The 14,648-nt window shown below is 40.1% G+C and overlaps 2 protein-coding genes across 9 annotated transcripts in view; one reads left to right on the top strand and one right to left on the bottom strand.

Moving 5' to 3' along the window:
* TASOR (transcription activation suppressor) overlaps positions 1-14,648 on the bottom strand; it is a 60,067-nt gene that overhangs the window by 7,772 nt on the left and 37,647 nt on the right. For 3 of the 8 annotated variants that reach the window (XM_050958422.1, XM_050958423.1, XM_050958418.1), the window contains exons 16-19: positions 10,617-10,761; positions 8,982-9,038; positions 3,991-4,943; positions 2,684-2,806 (exon numbers count right to left, since the gene is read on the bottom strand). In XM_050958422.1, coding sequence (XP_050814379.1) covers positions 2,684-2,806; positions 3,991-4,943; positions 8,982-9,038; positions 10,617-10,761 — 1,278 coding nt within the window. The remainder of the gene's footprint in view (positions 1-2,683; positions 2,807-3,990; positions 4,944-8,981; positions 9,039-10,616; positions 10,762-14,648) is intronic. The other 5 variants (XM_050958425.1, XM_050958420.1, XM_050958426.1 and 2 more) reach the window with 3 other exon arrangements.
* The window catches only part of CCDC66 (coiled-coil domain containing 66), an 87,551-nt gene that overhangs the window by 54,963 nt on the left and 17,940 nt on the right, over positions 1-14,648 (top strand). The window contains exon 20 of the mRNA XM_050958493.1: positions 12,468-14,569. The gene's annotated coding sequence lies outside the window, so the exon portion shown is untranslated. The remainder of the gene's footprint in view (positions 1-12,467; positions 14,570-14,648) is intronic.

Below are 14,648 nucleotides of genomic sequence, written 5' to 3'. Positions count from 1 at the left end.
TAACCAGAAATGCATGCAGTATTCAAGGTGTGGGCACACCATGTGTTTATATAGTAGCATTATGATTTTTTGTTGTTGTATTACTTATCCCTTTTCTAACAGTTCCTAAGATGGTGTTAGTCTTTTTGACCACTGCTGTGCATTGAGTTGAAGTTTTCAGAGAACTGTCCTCAGTTACTCTAAGATTTCTTTCTTGAATGGTAACAGCTAATTTAGACCCCATCATTACATAGGTGGGGGGATTACTTTTTCCAAATTGCATAACTTTGCACTTATTAACATTCAATTTCATCTGCCATTTCATTACCCAGTCACCCTGTTTATGAGATCTCTGTAAATCTTTGTGGTCAGCTTTTGACTAAAAACTATTTTGTTTCCTATCTTTCAACCAGTTACTGATCCAGGAGAGGACCTTCACTGTTCTCCCATGACTACTTAGTTTACCTTAAGAGCCTTTGGTAAAGTACCTTGTTACAAACTTTCTGAAAATCCAAGTACTCTATCAACTGGATCACCATTATCCACATGTTTGTTGACACACACAAAGAATTCAAATATATTGGTGAGGTACAACTTCCCTTTATAAAAGCTGTGTTGACTCTTCCCCAACATACTGTTTCTCTACAGGTCTGATAATTCTGTTCTTTATTGTAGTTTCAACCTATTAGCATGGTACTGAAGTAAAAGCACACCACCCTGTAACGTACAGGATCATCTCTGGAGCCCTTTTCAAAAATTGGTGTTACATTAGCTACCTTCTGACATCAGTGTGGGACAGTATTTCAAATTTGTTTCCCAAAAATATCTACATCAGCGCTATCCCCCACACATCCCTCTGCAATGAAGACTGAGCAAAGAATTCATTTAGCTTCTCTGCAATGGCCTTATCTTCCCTGACTGCTCCTTTCTTGGTCACCGGGTGGTCCCAAAGCATATTTGGCAGGCTTCCTGCATCTGATATACTTACATTCCTTACTGTTAGTTTCTGTGTCTTTATCAAGTTGCTTCTTAGGATTCTGTCTTGGCCAACTTTATTATGCTTTTACACCTGACTTGCCAGAGTTTGTGCTCCTTCCTATTAGCCTCACTAAAACAGGACTTACACATTGTAAATGATGCCTTTTTTGCCTCCAACTGCCTTCATTACTCTGCTGTTTAGCCATGGTGGTATTCTTTGTCCTCTAATTGTCTTTTCTGATATGAGGTATACATTTAGTCTCAGCCTCTATTATAGCTTATCTGTCAGCAGAGGCTGGTGCATAACATTCTTCATGAATCTCTCTGAATAAATGCCTCTTTCAAAATAGCTGCCATCTCCCTCCCCCTACATGGGACAGAGGCCACAGCTGCTCTCAGTTACGTGGCCCTTTTCAATATAGCTATTGACTGACATTGTTTCCAATTAAAGTGAAGCCAGCAGCCCTGTGTTAAGAGTGCCCTGGGTGGCTTCAGTTTCCTTGACAATAGGAGATAAGTGGCCATTTTGGAGAAAGGCCTCTAACATTAGGTAAGTTGACCTTCGTTCCATTTTGAAAGACATGTTTATATGTGGAATTCTCTATAGAACAGCAGTTAGTCCCTGCTGAAAGAGGAAAGTTCACTGTTGAAAAATAATGGAAAACAAGCTGTAAAAAAAAAAATAATAATAAAAATTAAAAGCTTTATGTATACGGTGCCCAAGACAGGGCTGCCCAGAGGGGGAGGCAAGAGGGACAATTTGCCCCAGGCCTCACAAGGGCCCCCACAAGAGTTTTTCAGGGCCCCTGGAGCGGGGTCCTTCACTTGCTGGGGGGGGGTGGGCAGAAAACTCTTGCTGGGCCTGGGCCCCCAGAGCTTTTTCCGCTCCCGGTCTTCGCCGGCAGGGGGTCCTTCCGCTCTGGGGCAGAAGGACCCCCCCGCCGGCGAATTACTGCCGCTGAAGTGCAGCCGGGTCTTTGACAGTAATTCGGCAGCGGGGAGCCCTTCTGTTCCAGGACCCGCCGCCGAAGTGCCCCGAAGACCCGCGGCGGGGACCTTCACCACCGAATTACCACCGAAGACCCAGCTGCACTTCGGCAGCGGGTCCCGCTTCGGCGGCAATTCAGCGGTGGGAGTCCCTGCCGCGGGTCTTCGGGGCACTTCAGTGGCAGGTCCCGGAATGGAAGGGCCCCCCATCGCCAAATTACTGCTGAAGCAGGGGCCCCCTGCCGCGAAAGACCCCAGGCCCCTGGAATCCTCTGGGAGGTCCTGGCCCAAGATGAGTTTTAAAGACTTTTTGTTCAGAATAATCTTAACTGAGCAAATTGCTTCAAAATTCCTTAATGCTTGGTGTTAATTTTCTTAATTTTAACTTAGACTAACCAACCAAATTTACTTCCAAGATCTGAATATTACTCAACAAATACTACAACAACATTGTTAAATCCCTGGTTTAGGGGCAAATTCAACTCAACTTTGGCTATTAAATTATAAGCAGTGCTTCCATTTTATCTAATATACATTAAAAGGAAAAAAGTTGTGGTCATAAGTAGTGGTGCAAGAGTTACAAAACTGGATAAATCAAAAAACAAGTTTAATCCCTTCTACTCAAGATGCATTTAAAAATGTTTCATTGTAATGTGCAAGTGACTGATTTAAGTTTTGAGTCAACTTTCTATATTTCACAGTTTAATTAAACTAGTACTATTAAATGTATTTAATGTACCTTATGGATGAGGCAGGCAATGTCTTCATTTTGAATAATTATCAATAGTTTGTCTAAAGTAGCTCTTCTTTTCAAGAACTGTTCTGGGTGGCATTCTGTATTACCTAATTTTGTAAGGTATTCCTACATCAAAGAAAAAAAAAATTAGTTAAACCAATGCAATTCAAAAGCTCACCATGTAGAGTTTTTACAATTCAAGCAAGCACACAGGCATTTTAAAATAAAAAAATCCTACACATTCTTTTTTTTAAACCTGTACCCAAGTGCACTAGCTAAAAAGGTATAGAAACACAGCTACTAGATTCATTTTGTAAAGCTATTTCTGTAATTACTTTTACAGAACTCCATCTAAGTGGCTGACCACTTTCGTCTCAGCTGAAAATTGCACTTTTCACTAAAAGCCAAACACATTTTACTTTTCAAACTCCACGATATTTAATATTAAAACACAAAAGTGCAGTTTCTCAACATGATCTGGAATTCCAAGAAGCAAAAATTATAGGAATTTTTCATTCCCTGACCATCCATTAATAAATTTTCAAGTAGAACAGAGAACATGCTTTTGATCATGTTTCTCTTTTATTCCTGAAGCCTCACAGAAGCTGCCCTACAGCGCTACTTTCAAAAAAAGAACAAAACAAGGGCTCTTCTACAACCAATCCCACTGTCCAGCTGGAAAGAGGTTTATACCTTGCCTAGACAAGAGGAAGTCTTAAAAATTGAGTGCAGATACCACAGGAGCGCCTTACTTTTTCGTGAGTTAACAAACACCAAATTTCAAAGCTCAAACACACCAGTGAAGGTATAGATGTGTTTGCAAGTCAGGTTTATTCACCCCAGACTGAATGGCTCCATTAACACCATTTTTAAAATGTAGAAATATTTGGACATGCTTTCAAGGCCTTACACTCAACTTAATGGCATCTCTCTGTTTGGATGTAGTGCAATTTTTGAACATCACTATTTCAGAGAATGAGCAGAATCCTACTGATTTTGGGGAATAACTGAAAGACAGGAAGGAGGAAAATGGGGGACACAGCCGCTGCCAGATGATAACAGAGCCACAGCTTTGAGCACCTCTGCAACTGTTTATAGATCAAAAGGACTGGTTGACAGAAGTTTCTGAAACAAAAGGAGAGTGGAGCATGGCATAAAGTGAGCTTCTGCTGTCTTGGAGTGGGGGAAAAAGGGAAATGAAGAAATGCAAGAAGCCCCTGTTGCATACAATTTGCTCAGCCTACAGAAGCTATGAAGTGTGAGACATCCTAGCTCTGTTAAGGATAGGACCCAAAGGAAAACTTATTTACCTGTATTTCTTTGCAGAGGGTACTTTCCTCCTCTTCATGAATGTAAAATTTCACAGTGTTCTTCTGTACATCTTTAATTATTTTGACCAAGCTGTTGAATACTTCAGGTTTTAACTGGCTTATAAAATCCGAGAGTGCTGGTTGGGTTGAAATGTTTAAGTTATCTGGCGATTTCTGAGTCTTTTCTGGTGGCTCCAGTGGATCATCACTGGAAGTGTTCTTATCAGATGTCAGTAAAGCCTCTGTGGTGGCACTAACATGGTCCATTTCCTCTTTCACTATGGTTAAGTTTGTTGATGAATGCTGCTCATTACAGTTTGGCTCCTCCACAATACTGTTACTCGGTGGTTCTGGTAACAGTGCATTGTCAGAGTCACTTGAAACAGATACACCCTGTTCTGGCAGAGGATTCAATTCAGCCTCAGTTACAGCATCTCTTGCTGGATCGGGACTAGAATTAAGAGGTGGAGTATGCCTACCACATGAAGATGACAGAGCAACATTATTCAGCTTTTCACTCAGCCTCTCTATATACTCTTGGACAGAGACATCTAAGGCCTGTAAACATATGTATTTAGAAAGTCTCATTACCCTCTCTTGGGCTGAAAAGACAGGAGTGGACATTCCACTCACATATGCAATATTCTTCTGCTGCAAAATCTCCTGAACCTTTTTTACAAAGAGATTGTATTCTTCCAATAACGTAGACTCTATTATTCCACTCATGGAGTGCTTAGATGCAAGAGGGTGATCTGTTAGTGCACACTGATCTTCATTTTTCTCCATCTGACTTGTATACAGTCCATCTTCTTTTGTCCCCTTTTGTATGTCTGAAAATGGAGAGTATGGAAACTGGTAATCAGAACTTCTTTGTCTATTTATTACCCGGGGGTCATTAGGAAGGGCATCCTTTGGTGGTAAATACACCAGTTGTTCTTTTGGTGATTTCAGACCTATACAGGAAGAGTTAATTATTATAAATCTAATCTCTGAAAAGTCAACAAAAAACACACACTTGAAGTTTGTAATCATTTTAAAACAGCATCAACTTCTGCCTAACAACTTAACTCTGCATTTGAGACATTAATGCCAAGTGCTAGCACAGAAGCACTCAGTTTAATCTCTCTTAGGCTGTGTGTTTGGTTTTTTTGGGGGGGGGGGGAGGGGCAGGGGGAAAAGAGTGGAGGAGCGGGGAGAAAAACAGAATATTTTAGGATTTTTCATCGCTCTTGCTTATGATTTTCATTCCTAAGCAAGTCATTTTGCCCAACAGTATCTGATAACCACTATTGCACAACGCGAAGCAACGTAACCTAACCTTCAAGAGATTTAAGCAGACTGAAGTGGGTAGGTGACCAATTAAATCACTGGACAGATATTTTCTTCCTATCTAGCTTCTAAGGGCTTGGCTACACTCGAAACTCCAAAGCGCTGCCACGGGAGCACTCTCGCGGCAGCACTTTGAAGGGTGAGTGTGGTCGTGGCGCCAGCGCTCTCTCTCCCCCAGCGCTGCAGGTACTCCACCTCCCCGTAGGGATTAGCTCCCAGCGCTGGGGCACTGTTTACACTGGCGCTTTGCAGCGCTGTAACTTGCTGCGCTCAGAGGTGTGTTTTTTCACACCCCTGAGCGAGAAAGTTGCAGCGCTGTAAACCGCCAGTGTAGCCAAGGCCTGAGTAGAAGTCACATACTATGGTGTAGAGTTTAAATTGTGCACATGTAAAATGATCAGTTGGATGGCTAGCCATTTTTGAAGCATTGTTGGCATGCAGTTATGAAAATCTGAGTTCAACTAGTGATTCCCACATAATCTCAGGTCTCCCTACAATCTTACTGTTAAGCAAGTTTCTTTCAATGCTCATAAAATACAAGATTAACAGCAGTAACAGAAGCACTCAATTTACAGACCAGATAACACTAAACAGATATGGAAAAGTTTCACTGTATTATTCCAAGCTTCACACAGATCATTTCCAGATATGGTTAGTTCCATCCCCAAGAACATTCAATCCATTGCCTCTTTGCCAAATCTGCAAAGGTTTTTACTTTGTGCTTTTGACATCACTTTGTGTAGTAGTACCTGGGGAAACTGAAATTACTATCAGTTTCCTCTTTGGTTTGTGTGGATCTTTCTAACAGCACCATGAGAGAGAAAAATCATTAAAAAAAGGGAGGGGGGGGGTGAAATTGTAAAACCACTAAATCTGGCTGGGGGATGGGGAAGAGGAATGTCATCTCTGAAGTAGAAATGGTATCCAAAATTATGTAAGAATATCTTAAATTCATGTACCTTTAAAGTGTAATTATACTTTTACTAGTAAGTACAAAACAATTAAAGCACAAACTGACCTGTTTGTGTGCTTAACAGGATATCAATCTATTTAATTTAGTGACAAAAATAAGATTTGTTTTAGGATTTTAAAATCCTGTTGTCTCTGCAAAGCCAGTCAGAAGTGAACAGATTCTATTCCTTTGTGCCAGGCTTCACCCACTCCCCTTTTCAAATTAAGTTCCAAGCAGTTACAACTGAAGGCAACTGGGTTGCCTAGGTATAACAGAGGGTTGAAAATGACTTGCAGAATCTTTATTTTGGGGATTATGCAAAAAGAAGAGAACAGAGCTTGACTCTCAGAACCAATGATGTGTTTTGCAGGGCTCGACATTGGGATATATATTTGAATCTAGAAGTCACCACTACACAGATATTTTTAAGAATCATTTAAAAACAAAAACAAAAAAAACACAAACAAAAAACATACTCCCTTCCCCATCTCCCCCTGAAGATATTTCCAGCAGTGAAAAATTACCAGAATGTAGCAGCACTGCAGCCACGTTCCCTACACAACATTAGCATTTTAAACCTACTTTGCACTAGTGTGAAATGCAGGCAATGTTCTTAGTTGTGCATTTCGTTTGTGTCAAGCTGCTTGTCAAAAATGGCACTTTCACAAAACTTCTATTTTATCTTTGTACCCAGAAATATATGGTACTATAATCTTTTCATATACTCCTAAAACACACTAAATTAACAATACTGTAAATTTTCACCACTTAAAATTTCCAAAAGGACATATTACTATTCAATTACAACCTTAAATACAGATTATTAGGGAAGAAGTTCCATGCTTCACTATATAGAACACAGCTAAATTTCTAAATCCAAAATATGAAACTGAATCAAAGAGATATGAGATACAAGATTTAACACTAATTTGAGACATCACAAACACCTGAACGATCAATTTAGTTGTTTTGCAAGAAAAGTTCAGTGCATTTAAAAAAAAAAAGAACAACAAAACCCACAGGTCAGATTCTGCCTTTCAAACATAAGGTGATCTGAGCACAAGTCTGTTGACAAGAGAAATATCCTATTTACTACCCAAAACCTGACAGTATTCCTTATGTAACAAAGAAAGCCTCATTGCTTGAAAAGGCTCGTTAACAGCTATAGCAGAAATGCAAACTACAATGCAAAGGTATGCTTTGGGGTCAGAATTTTAAACTGAAAGCATTTTCAGCCACTTTAAGGGGAGTGGGGGAGGCATTACTTTTAATGAGCACTCTCATCCTTCACATATCTACACCCTTGGGTCACAAGTACTCAGGAGAAACTAAGTGTGTAGGCATGAGCAAAAATTCTCAAACAGGTACATTGAGCAAACAACATCGAGCATTTGTTCCTGTTCAAATATCTGACTTCCTACTTTACTTTGGTCTGTCCAGTTTGTAGAAAAAAAAAAAAAAAAAAAGGGCTGCCTGAACAATACCAGCTTTTTTTTCCTAAAAAGATCTAGCTATCCTTGTTGATTTACAGCAAGATCCTGCAATGCTGTAGAAAGATGTCATTCTAGAATGACAAAAGGAAGAGAGAGTATATTTTGATGAGTTTATTTCAGAAATCAGCAGTTCAAGTATTGCATGCCAAAGGAAAAAATTCCAGAATATTTAATAGCTTAGGGTGCAAGATGAATAGCATTAAAAGCTATCATTTTTAAGATCTACGATCCGATTCACCTTCTTGTACAAGGCATCAGGGAAAAAAAAGCAAGCAAGAACCAAGTTGGATTGAATTTCTGGAGTCAGAGACCAGCCTCTGATTCAAGATGAACTTTTAATTTAAGGAATAAAACTAGGTTCTGGTTAGGACAAATGATCATAAGCAAGAAAGCTGATAGCTAAAACAAACCCAGGTTTATTTCCAGCCTATTGTGGAGTTTGGCTTATGTAGTAATTGAGACATGAAAGATTACCCAGTGCTCAGCAACACAAGATATCCATATAAGTTAGGTAACTAAAGGCAAGTTTTCCCTCAATAGTAAGTTTTTTCAGTGATAAGGACTGGAAAGCATCATGTAACAAAAAGGAAAAGAATTTACTACTTTAAAAAAGTTCTGTCGTTCCTCACAACCATGACAGGAGGATTGAAAATGTAAAAAATAAAATAAAAATTGCAAATTACTATTTTTCCATACTATTTATAAACTGATAGGAGATGAATTAGTGATTGATCTCTTGCTTACAACTGAGAAAAAAGTGAAAAACTGAAGTTGCTTTCCCTGGGGCCTATGCTTTCCTTGCACAACCATCTCTTCACCACAAAAATAAAGAAACCCACAAACCATCAGATGCAGTCTATTATATAGAGGCAGAAAAGCTTATTGTAAATGATGATATTTAAAAGGATCTTAAACCCCTACAAGGAAATTCAAAGGCTCCTTGACACTATTACATTTTCAGGAAGGTATGTTTGATGGAATCAAACAACTGACGGAAAAGCCTGAAATCTTAAGACTGTTCTAATTCTCCTTAAACATTCTTGGGTCACTTCAGCGAATCAATTCCATTAATTGAATTGCAGACTAATGCTCCACTCCCCAGTTTCCTGATGAAAATTCAATACCAGAAGAAACTATAAATTGGGAAGTAGTGGCATATGCAAAAAAAAAAGCAAAAAAAAAAAAAAAAAAAAAAAGCAAGCAGCCGTCCTTCTCACCTGTTTGGTTATCTCCATGTTTTTCCAGTTGATCCTCTGGATCTCTTCCTGCCCCTCCTGAGGGAGAGCAGCAGTTAGCATTTGTAGAGTTTCTCATAGATACTTATCTAGTACTTCTCATAAACTAATTGTGTTATTGTATTTTATACTGAGTAGTTCCATAATAGAGTTAACTTGAAAGTTAACCCTATAGAGTTTTTAACACTGGTGATGTCTATTAATTTAAACACACCACCTCCTTTATCTGTGGTGATCAGAGATGTTCCTTCTCTTTTTATCCAAAAGAATACTTCAGAGAGAATTCATGGTTCAGATAAAAACTGGGCATAATATTGAAACTTAATAGTTGACTATACACTGTGTAACAGCCAACTGACAAATCCTCATAACAACTCCCACATCCAGCATTTATGACAAACTATAGTTTGAGCTGCCTAATCATGCTCCTTGCCATTGCTGCTTCCACAACCATGTGGTGTCAGCACACATAGCAATTGTTTCCATCCCAGAATGCAAAAAATACACATTGTCCACCATAACACTTGACAGTGTCTCAATTTTTCGCCATTTGGCAAAGCACTGAATTGGTATTGATGTCCTTTGGGGCTTAAACTGCAAAAGGTCAGATATCCAAGCTATCCTCTCTCATTGAAAACCTTATGAAGAAGTTTGTGTAAATAAAAAACAAGAAGATGGGTATTAAAATGGTCTCAGTGCCCTTTGATAAATCCAATCCAGCTCCACCTGCAGCCACCACTCTAGATTCTTAGAAGATGAACAGAAACCAATAGCTTTTACTCGTGGGGTATGACAGTTAATACATCCTATTTGGGCCAGTCACAAGGGAAAGGGGGGTGGGGGGAGAAAAAGACTCAGTGCCCAGCCTCAGATGCATTTATTGCTCTTGACTTCTCACCTCTTCTATCCCACCATCCATACTCCTCAAGCCAACACTCAGAGTTTCTCGGGGACTTAATACTGTCGACTCAGTCATCAAGAGATAGGATGAGAAGGTTCTTTAAAGAAGATTCTCTAAGAAAAATAGGTTTCATTCTTATGGTCAAAGATGAAAAAGACTGAAGTACCTCTAGTAGGATAGCCTGATTTGGTGAAAAGGAACACTTCTTCCAGTAAGGTCAACTGTAACCTTAAATGATTTTTATGTTGAACCCCACTGTAGTATCAGCCTGGTTAATCTTGTAACTAAAAAAGTGTGCCATCATTACCAAAGTGACAACTGCAACTTTTTTTGGTCTGATGCATCTTGTGAGATACAAATTCAAGCAAATGACTGAATATGAAGACCACAATTCTAGACAGTTACACTGTATCTCAGTATATTGCCAAAGCTATTCCTATTTATTCATCACATCCAAGAGGTTAAAATCTGGTCTCTGTTACAGCTAAGAATGCCCAATAAAGAGAATGGGATGTTTCTGAGTATAAACATAGCAGAATCTGATCCCTGGGGTCTTATAGTTCAGCCTATTTCTGTAATAATCAAATATTAAAACCAAAACGCTACATACAGTGTGACCCAAGAGTGGGATCTATGAAAGATGAGACCTTTAGAAAACTGGTTCTTTTATCATTTTTATATTTTAAGGCAGCATAAAAGTTAGTAGTATGTCTTACCTGTAATTGGAATCAGCTTCCAGTGTATTCCAACCTCTCCTATATTATTTGAACTAGAATGTTGCCTGCGATAAGCATGTTCAATAGGAGTGCTAGGACATGGGCTGTAGTCATCAAAGCTACTAATACTTCCAGTACTTGGTTCCTAAAAAAGAAAAAAAAAAAACCACCTCAGCTCAAGACTATGATGCATCCTTAACTTAATCCCTAAGTATTAACCTTTGCCATCTCAACAACAGTAGGAATGTAGATAAGATCACCAATCTAATGGAATTTTTGCCTTTAAGTTAATCAGATCTGAACACAGGAAGAAATATTTCACCATTAACTATTTCTATCCTTGATGACAGAACATCAGCAAAGCTTCTGAAGTTACAAAAACAGTGTCTTTCCCATAGTAATTCAGAATGCCATTTTAGGCACATTTGCTAAATGGTCTCTCCCACCTCCCCCAAACATTTCAAGCATTGTGAACCATCTATAAGTGGATTGCTCTCTCTCTTTCCTTAAGGAGGTACCTTCAGTCAGCTGACAACCAAAGCAGAAGAAACACCTCTCTCAACCAGTTGAGAGCTTTCAGAATTTAACTCCAATTTATAGAATCAGTAGGATTCCTAGCAAGATTCCAGATTGGGACAAACTGGGTGAATTCATTCAAGTGTGTAGTGATTATCTGGTCTGACCAACACAGTGGTCATTGGAGCATTTGATGTACTGAATGTACACACCACATGTTGCGATAGGCATATGTGTAGGACAAATTAATCTGGAAAGGCATGTTGTGTGGAGTTCTCTTAATAAGCCCTACACTGAAAAATGATTAAAAAAAGAAAGTATCAGAGGGGTAGCCATGTTAGTCTGGATCTGTAAAAGCAGCAAAGAGTCCTGTGGCACCTTATAGACTAACAGACATTTTGGAGCATGAGCTTTCGTGGGTGAATACCCACTTCGTCAGATGCATGTAGTGGAAATTTCCAGGGGCAGGTATATATTTGCAGGCAAGCTAGAGATAATGAGGTAGTTCAGTCAGGGAGGATGACTGAACTACCTCCCTGATTGAACTACCTCATTATCTCTAGCTTGCCTGCAAATATATACCTGCCCCTGGAAATTTCCACTACATGCATCTGACGAAGTGGGTATTCACCCACGAAAGCTCATGCTCCAAAACGTCTGTTAGTCTATAAGGTGCCACAGGACTCTCTGCTGCTTTAAAAAAAAAAAAAAAAACACAAAACCAAAAAAAAACCAAACCACACAATCTTATTGCCTGTGACCAACATTTTTCACAAAGCTATCCCACCCTATCAATACGCATCCTCAAAAGAAATCGGCACAACACCTTCAAACGACAAGCCTGCAAACTTAAATTCATAACTCTGCTAGACATGAAAACTATGTCTACACGACGCTGCTTTTAGCGACACAGCTGTGTTTTAGCTGCTGTTTGTCGGCTCTCCTGCCAATAAAAAACCTCCACCCCCAACCTCCACCCCCAAAGAGCAGTGTTAGCTGTGCAAAACGTTGTTCTGGCGTTTGTCGTCTGCAAAACTTTGGTCTTTTGGGGGGTGGGGGGAGGTAAGAAGGGGGGGTTAAATACCTCAAAGACAAAAAAAAGTTTTGTCGTTCATAATTTTTAGGAGATATGTCTACACTAGCAACTGGTCTCCACAGAGATTATTTTTGGGCTCATTATAGAAATTTGTAACCCATTAACCTTCCTTTGTCCTACAGCTTCAGAGGTGTTAACCGCCCTCTTCATTTTAAGTAGTTTCTTGCACAGCCTTAACCCCTTATGCTTAACAATGCTTCCCACCTTGCATTTAACTGACACTCTGGTTTCCTTTTGCAGACCTGAAGATGAGCTCTATGAAGCTAGAAAGCTTGTCGTCTGTTCTACCAACTGAAGTTGGTCTAGTAGAACATATTACCTCACCCACATGTCTCTTATATCCTGGGATGCACACAGCTACACCACCACTGCAAACAGATTCCAGATGGTCTGAACTACTTACATAAGTGTTATTTACAACTAGGACCAAAATTCCTTTTTCTGCTCAGGGAGCTCCAAAAACCTACGAGCTGGGTGATACCTGATGAGAATTTATCTGGGAAACTTAACTAGAAGATCCTTGGACTGGAACTCTCAGGACCCTACAATCACAAGCTGTACTGAGAGGAAACTCCAATTTTCGTACAATAATGGTGTAGGGAAGTACGTATTGGCTGCTTACAGGCTGCTCAGATTCTCTGTAGGCCCAGGTGCTCATATTTTGGGAGGGAGTTCTAGGGTGAGATTTTCAAGAGCTTAGTACTGGCCTAACTGCCCCACTGAAAATCAATGGCAGTTTTTTCCCACACTGATTTCAATGGGGGCAGAGTCACGTCAACGCTGAACCATTTTGAAAAACGTCATGCTTAATCCCAATAAGACATGGAAGTCCATCCACTATACATGCTTCCTTAATATATACTTGAATCCCTCTAGCACAGTGGTTCTCAAACATTTGTACTGGTGACCTCTTTCACATGGCAAGCCTTTTAAATATACATATTTAACAGCATTATACATGTAGGAGGCAAAACAGGATTTGGGGTGGAGGCTGACAGCTCGCACCCCCCATGTAATAACCTCATGACTCCCTGAGGGGTCCCAACCCCCCGTTTGAGAACCCATGCTTTAGCAATAACTGAATAGGAAGTGGACTGCCATTTCCAGGGGTTAGAATTTAAGACAGATGAGGAGTCTGAGGGAAGGTACCCTTGAAGTGGTGCAGCACTGCTGCTGCATTTTAGAGAAGATGCCACTGTGCCAACAGGAGAGCTTCTCCCATCAGCATAGTTAATTCACCTCCATGAGAGGTGGCAACTACATTGACAGGAAAAGTCCTCCCACTGACACAATGCTGTCTGTACCAGGGTCTGGTCGGTATAATTGTGTTGCTAACACCCCTGATGCAGTTACCCCGATGTACATTTATAGTATATATTTGGCCTCAGATCCTGAATTTCTCACGTATGGAGATGCAAATAAGACTTCAGGGACATCTTATTTCCAGTTTGAATGTGTCCAACTTTAACTTCCAGCCATTGGCTAGTGTTATACCTGTCTCTGCTAGACTGAAAAGTCCATTATCAAATATTTATTCCCCTGTAGGTACTTGAAACTGTAATTAAGTCAACCTTTCATGTTCTCTTTGTTAAAATAGATTGAGCTCCTTGAGTCTGTCATTATAAGGCGTGGTTTCTAATCCGTTAATCATTCTCATGGCTCTTCTCTGAACCCTCTTCCATTTATGAACCTTCTTATTGAACTGTGGACACTAGAACTGGACACACCTGACTGGGGAGCACATTAACCTGCCTACAGAAAACTGACTGCAGAAGTAAACAGGGAGAAGAAAGATCCTTTGTGCCTTAGGATTTTGGAAGGCAGCATTTAAGGACTGCACAATACCCTTCGCCGCTGGATCTAGGAACTTGGGCTCCCAGCCTCTCCTTACTGTTCTTCCAAATGTAGCAGGCCTCATCCCAGCAGGATCCAATGCCCTCCCAAGGGGATGGTAATAGAGGGTTGACCACAGTGGATCTCTCCATTCTCTGGAGAGAAAATAAATGACTAAGCAGGAGGGGCACACAGGGCCCATTATATAATCATTACTATGCCTGCTCCCATAAAATATAACCCCTGATAGTCCACAGAGAAGCCACACCACCATGAATCACCTAAGAGGCTGAATAAAAATGTCTGATTCCTGCAGGAGGTAGAAAGATGGACTGTTCATGATGGCAGGTTCCTACCTGGGTTGAAAAAGATACTTTATAGACTGGTGTCTTTTGGTAACAGGCAGCTACCTGCTTAAGCAAAGGAACAGCAACCATTACACTACATATTATTGGAGCTCCCCCACAAGCAAGTTGAAAAACTGGGACAGAACGGATTCTGATTAGAGGTACGTCTCATCTTCAAGGTTCTCTTTAGTTATTTTTTGAAAGGAAAGGAATGGGCCTAACAGCTGAGAGCACGTATCC

This window comes from Gopherus flavomarginatus, chromosome 6, assembly GCF_025201925.1.
Source record: "Gopherus flavomarginatus isolate rGopFla2 chromosome 6, rGopFla2.mat.asm, whole genome shotgun sequence".
Lineage (NCBI taxonomy): Eukaryota > Metazoa > Chordata > Testudines > Testudinidae > Gopherus > Gopherus flavomarginatus.
This window is presented reverse-complemented; position numbering and strand designations above follow the sequence as displayed.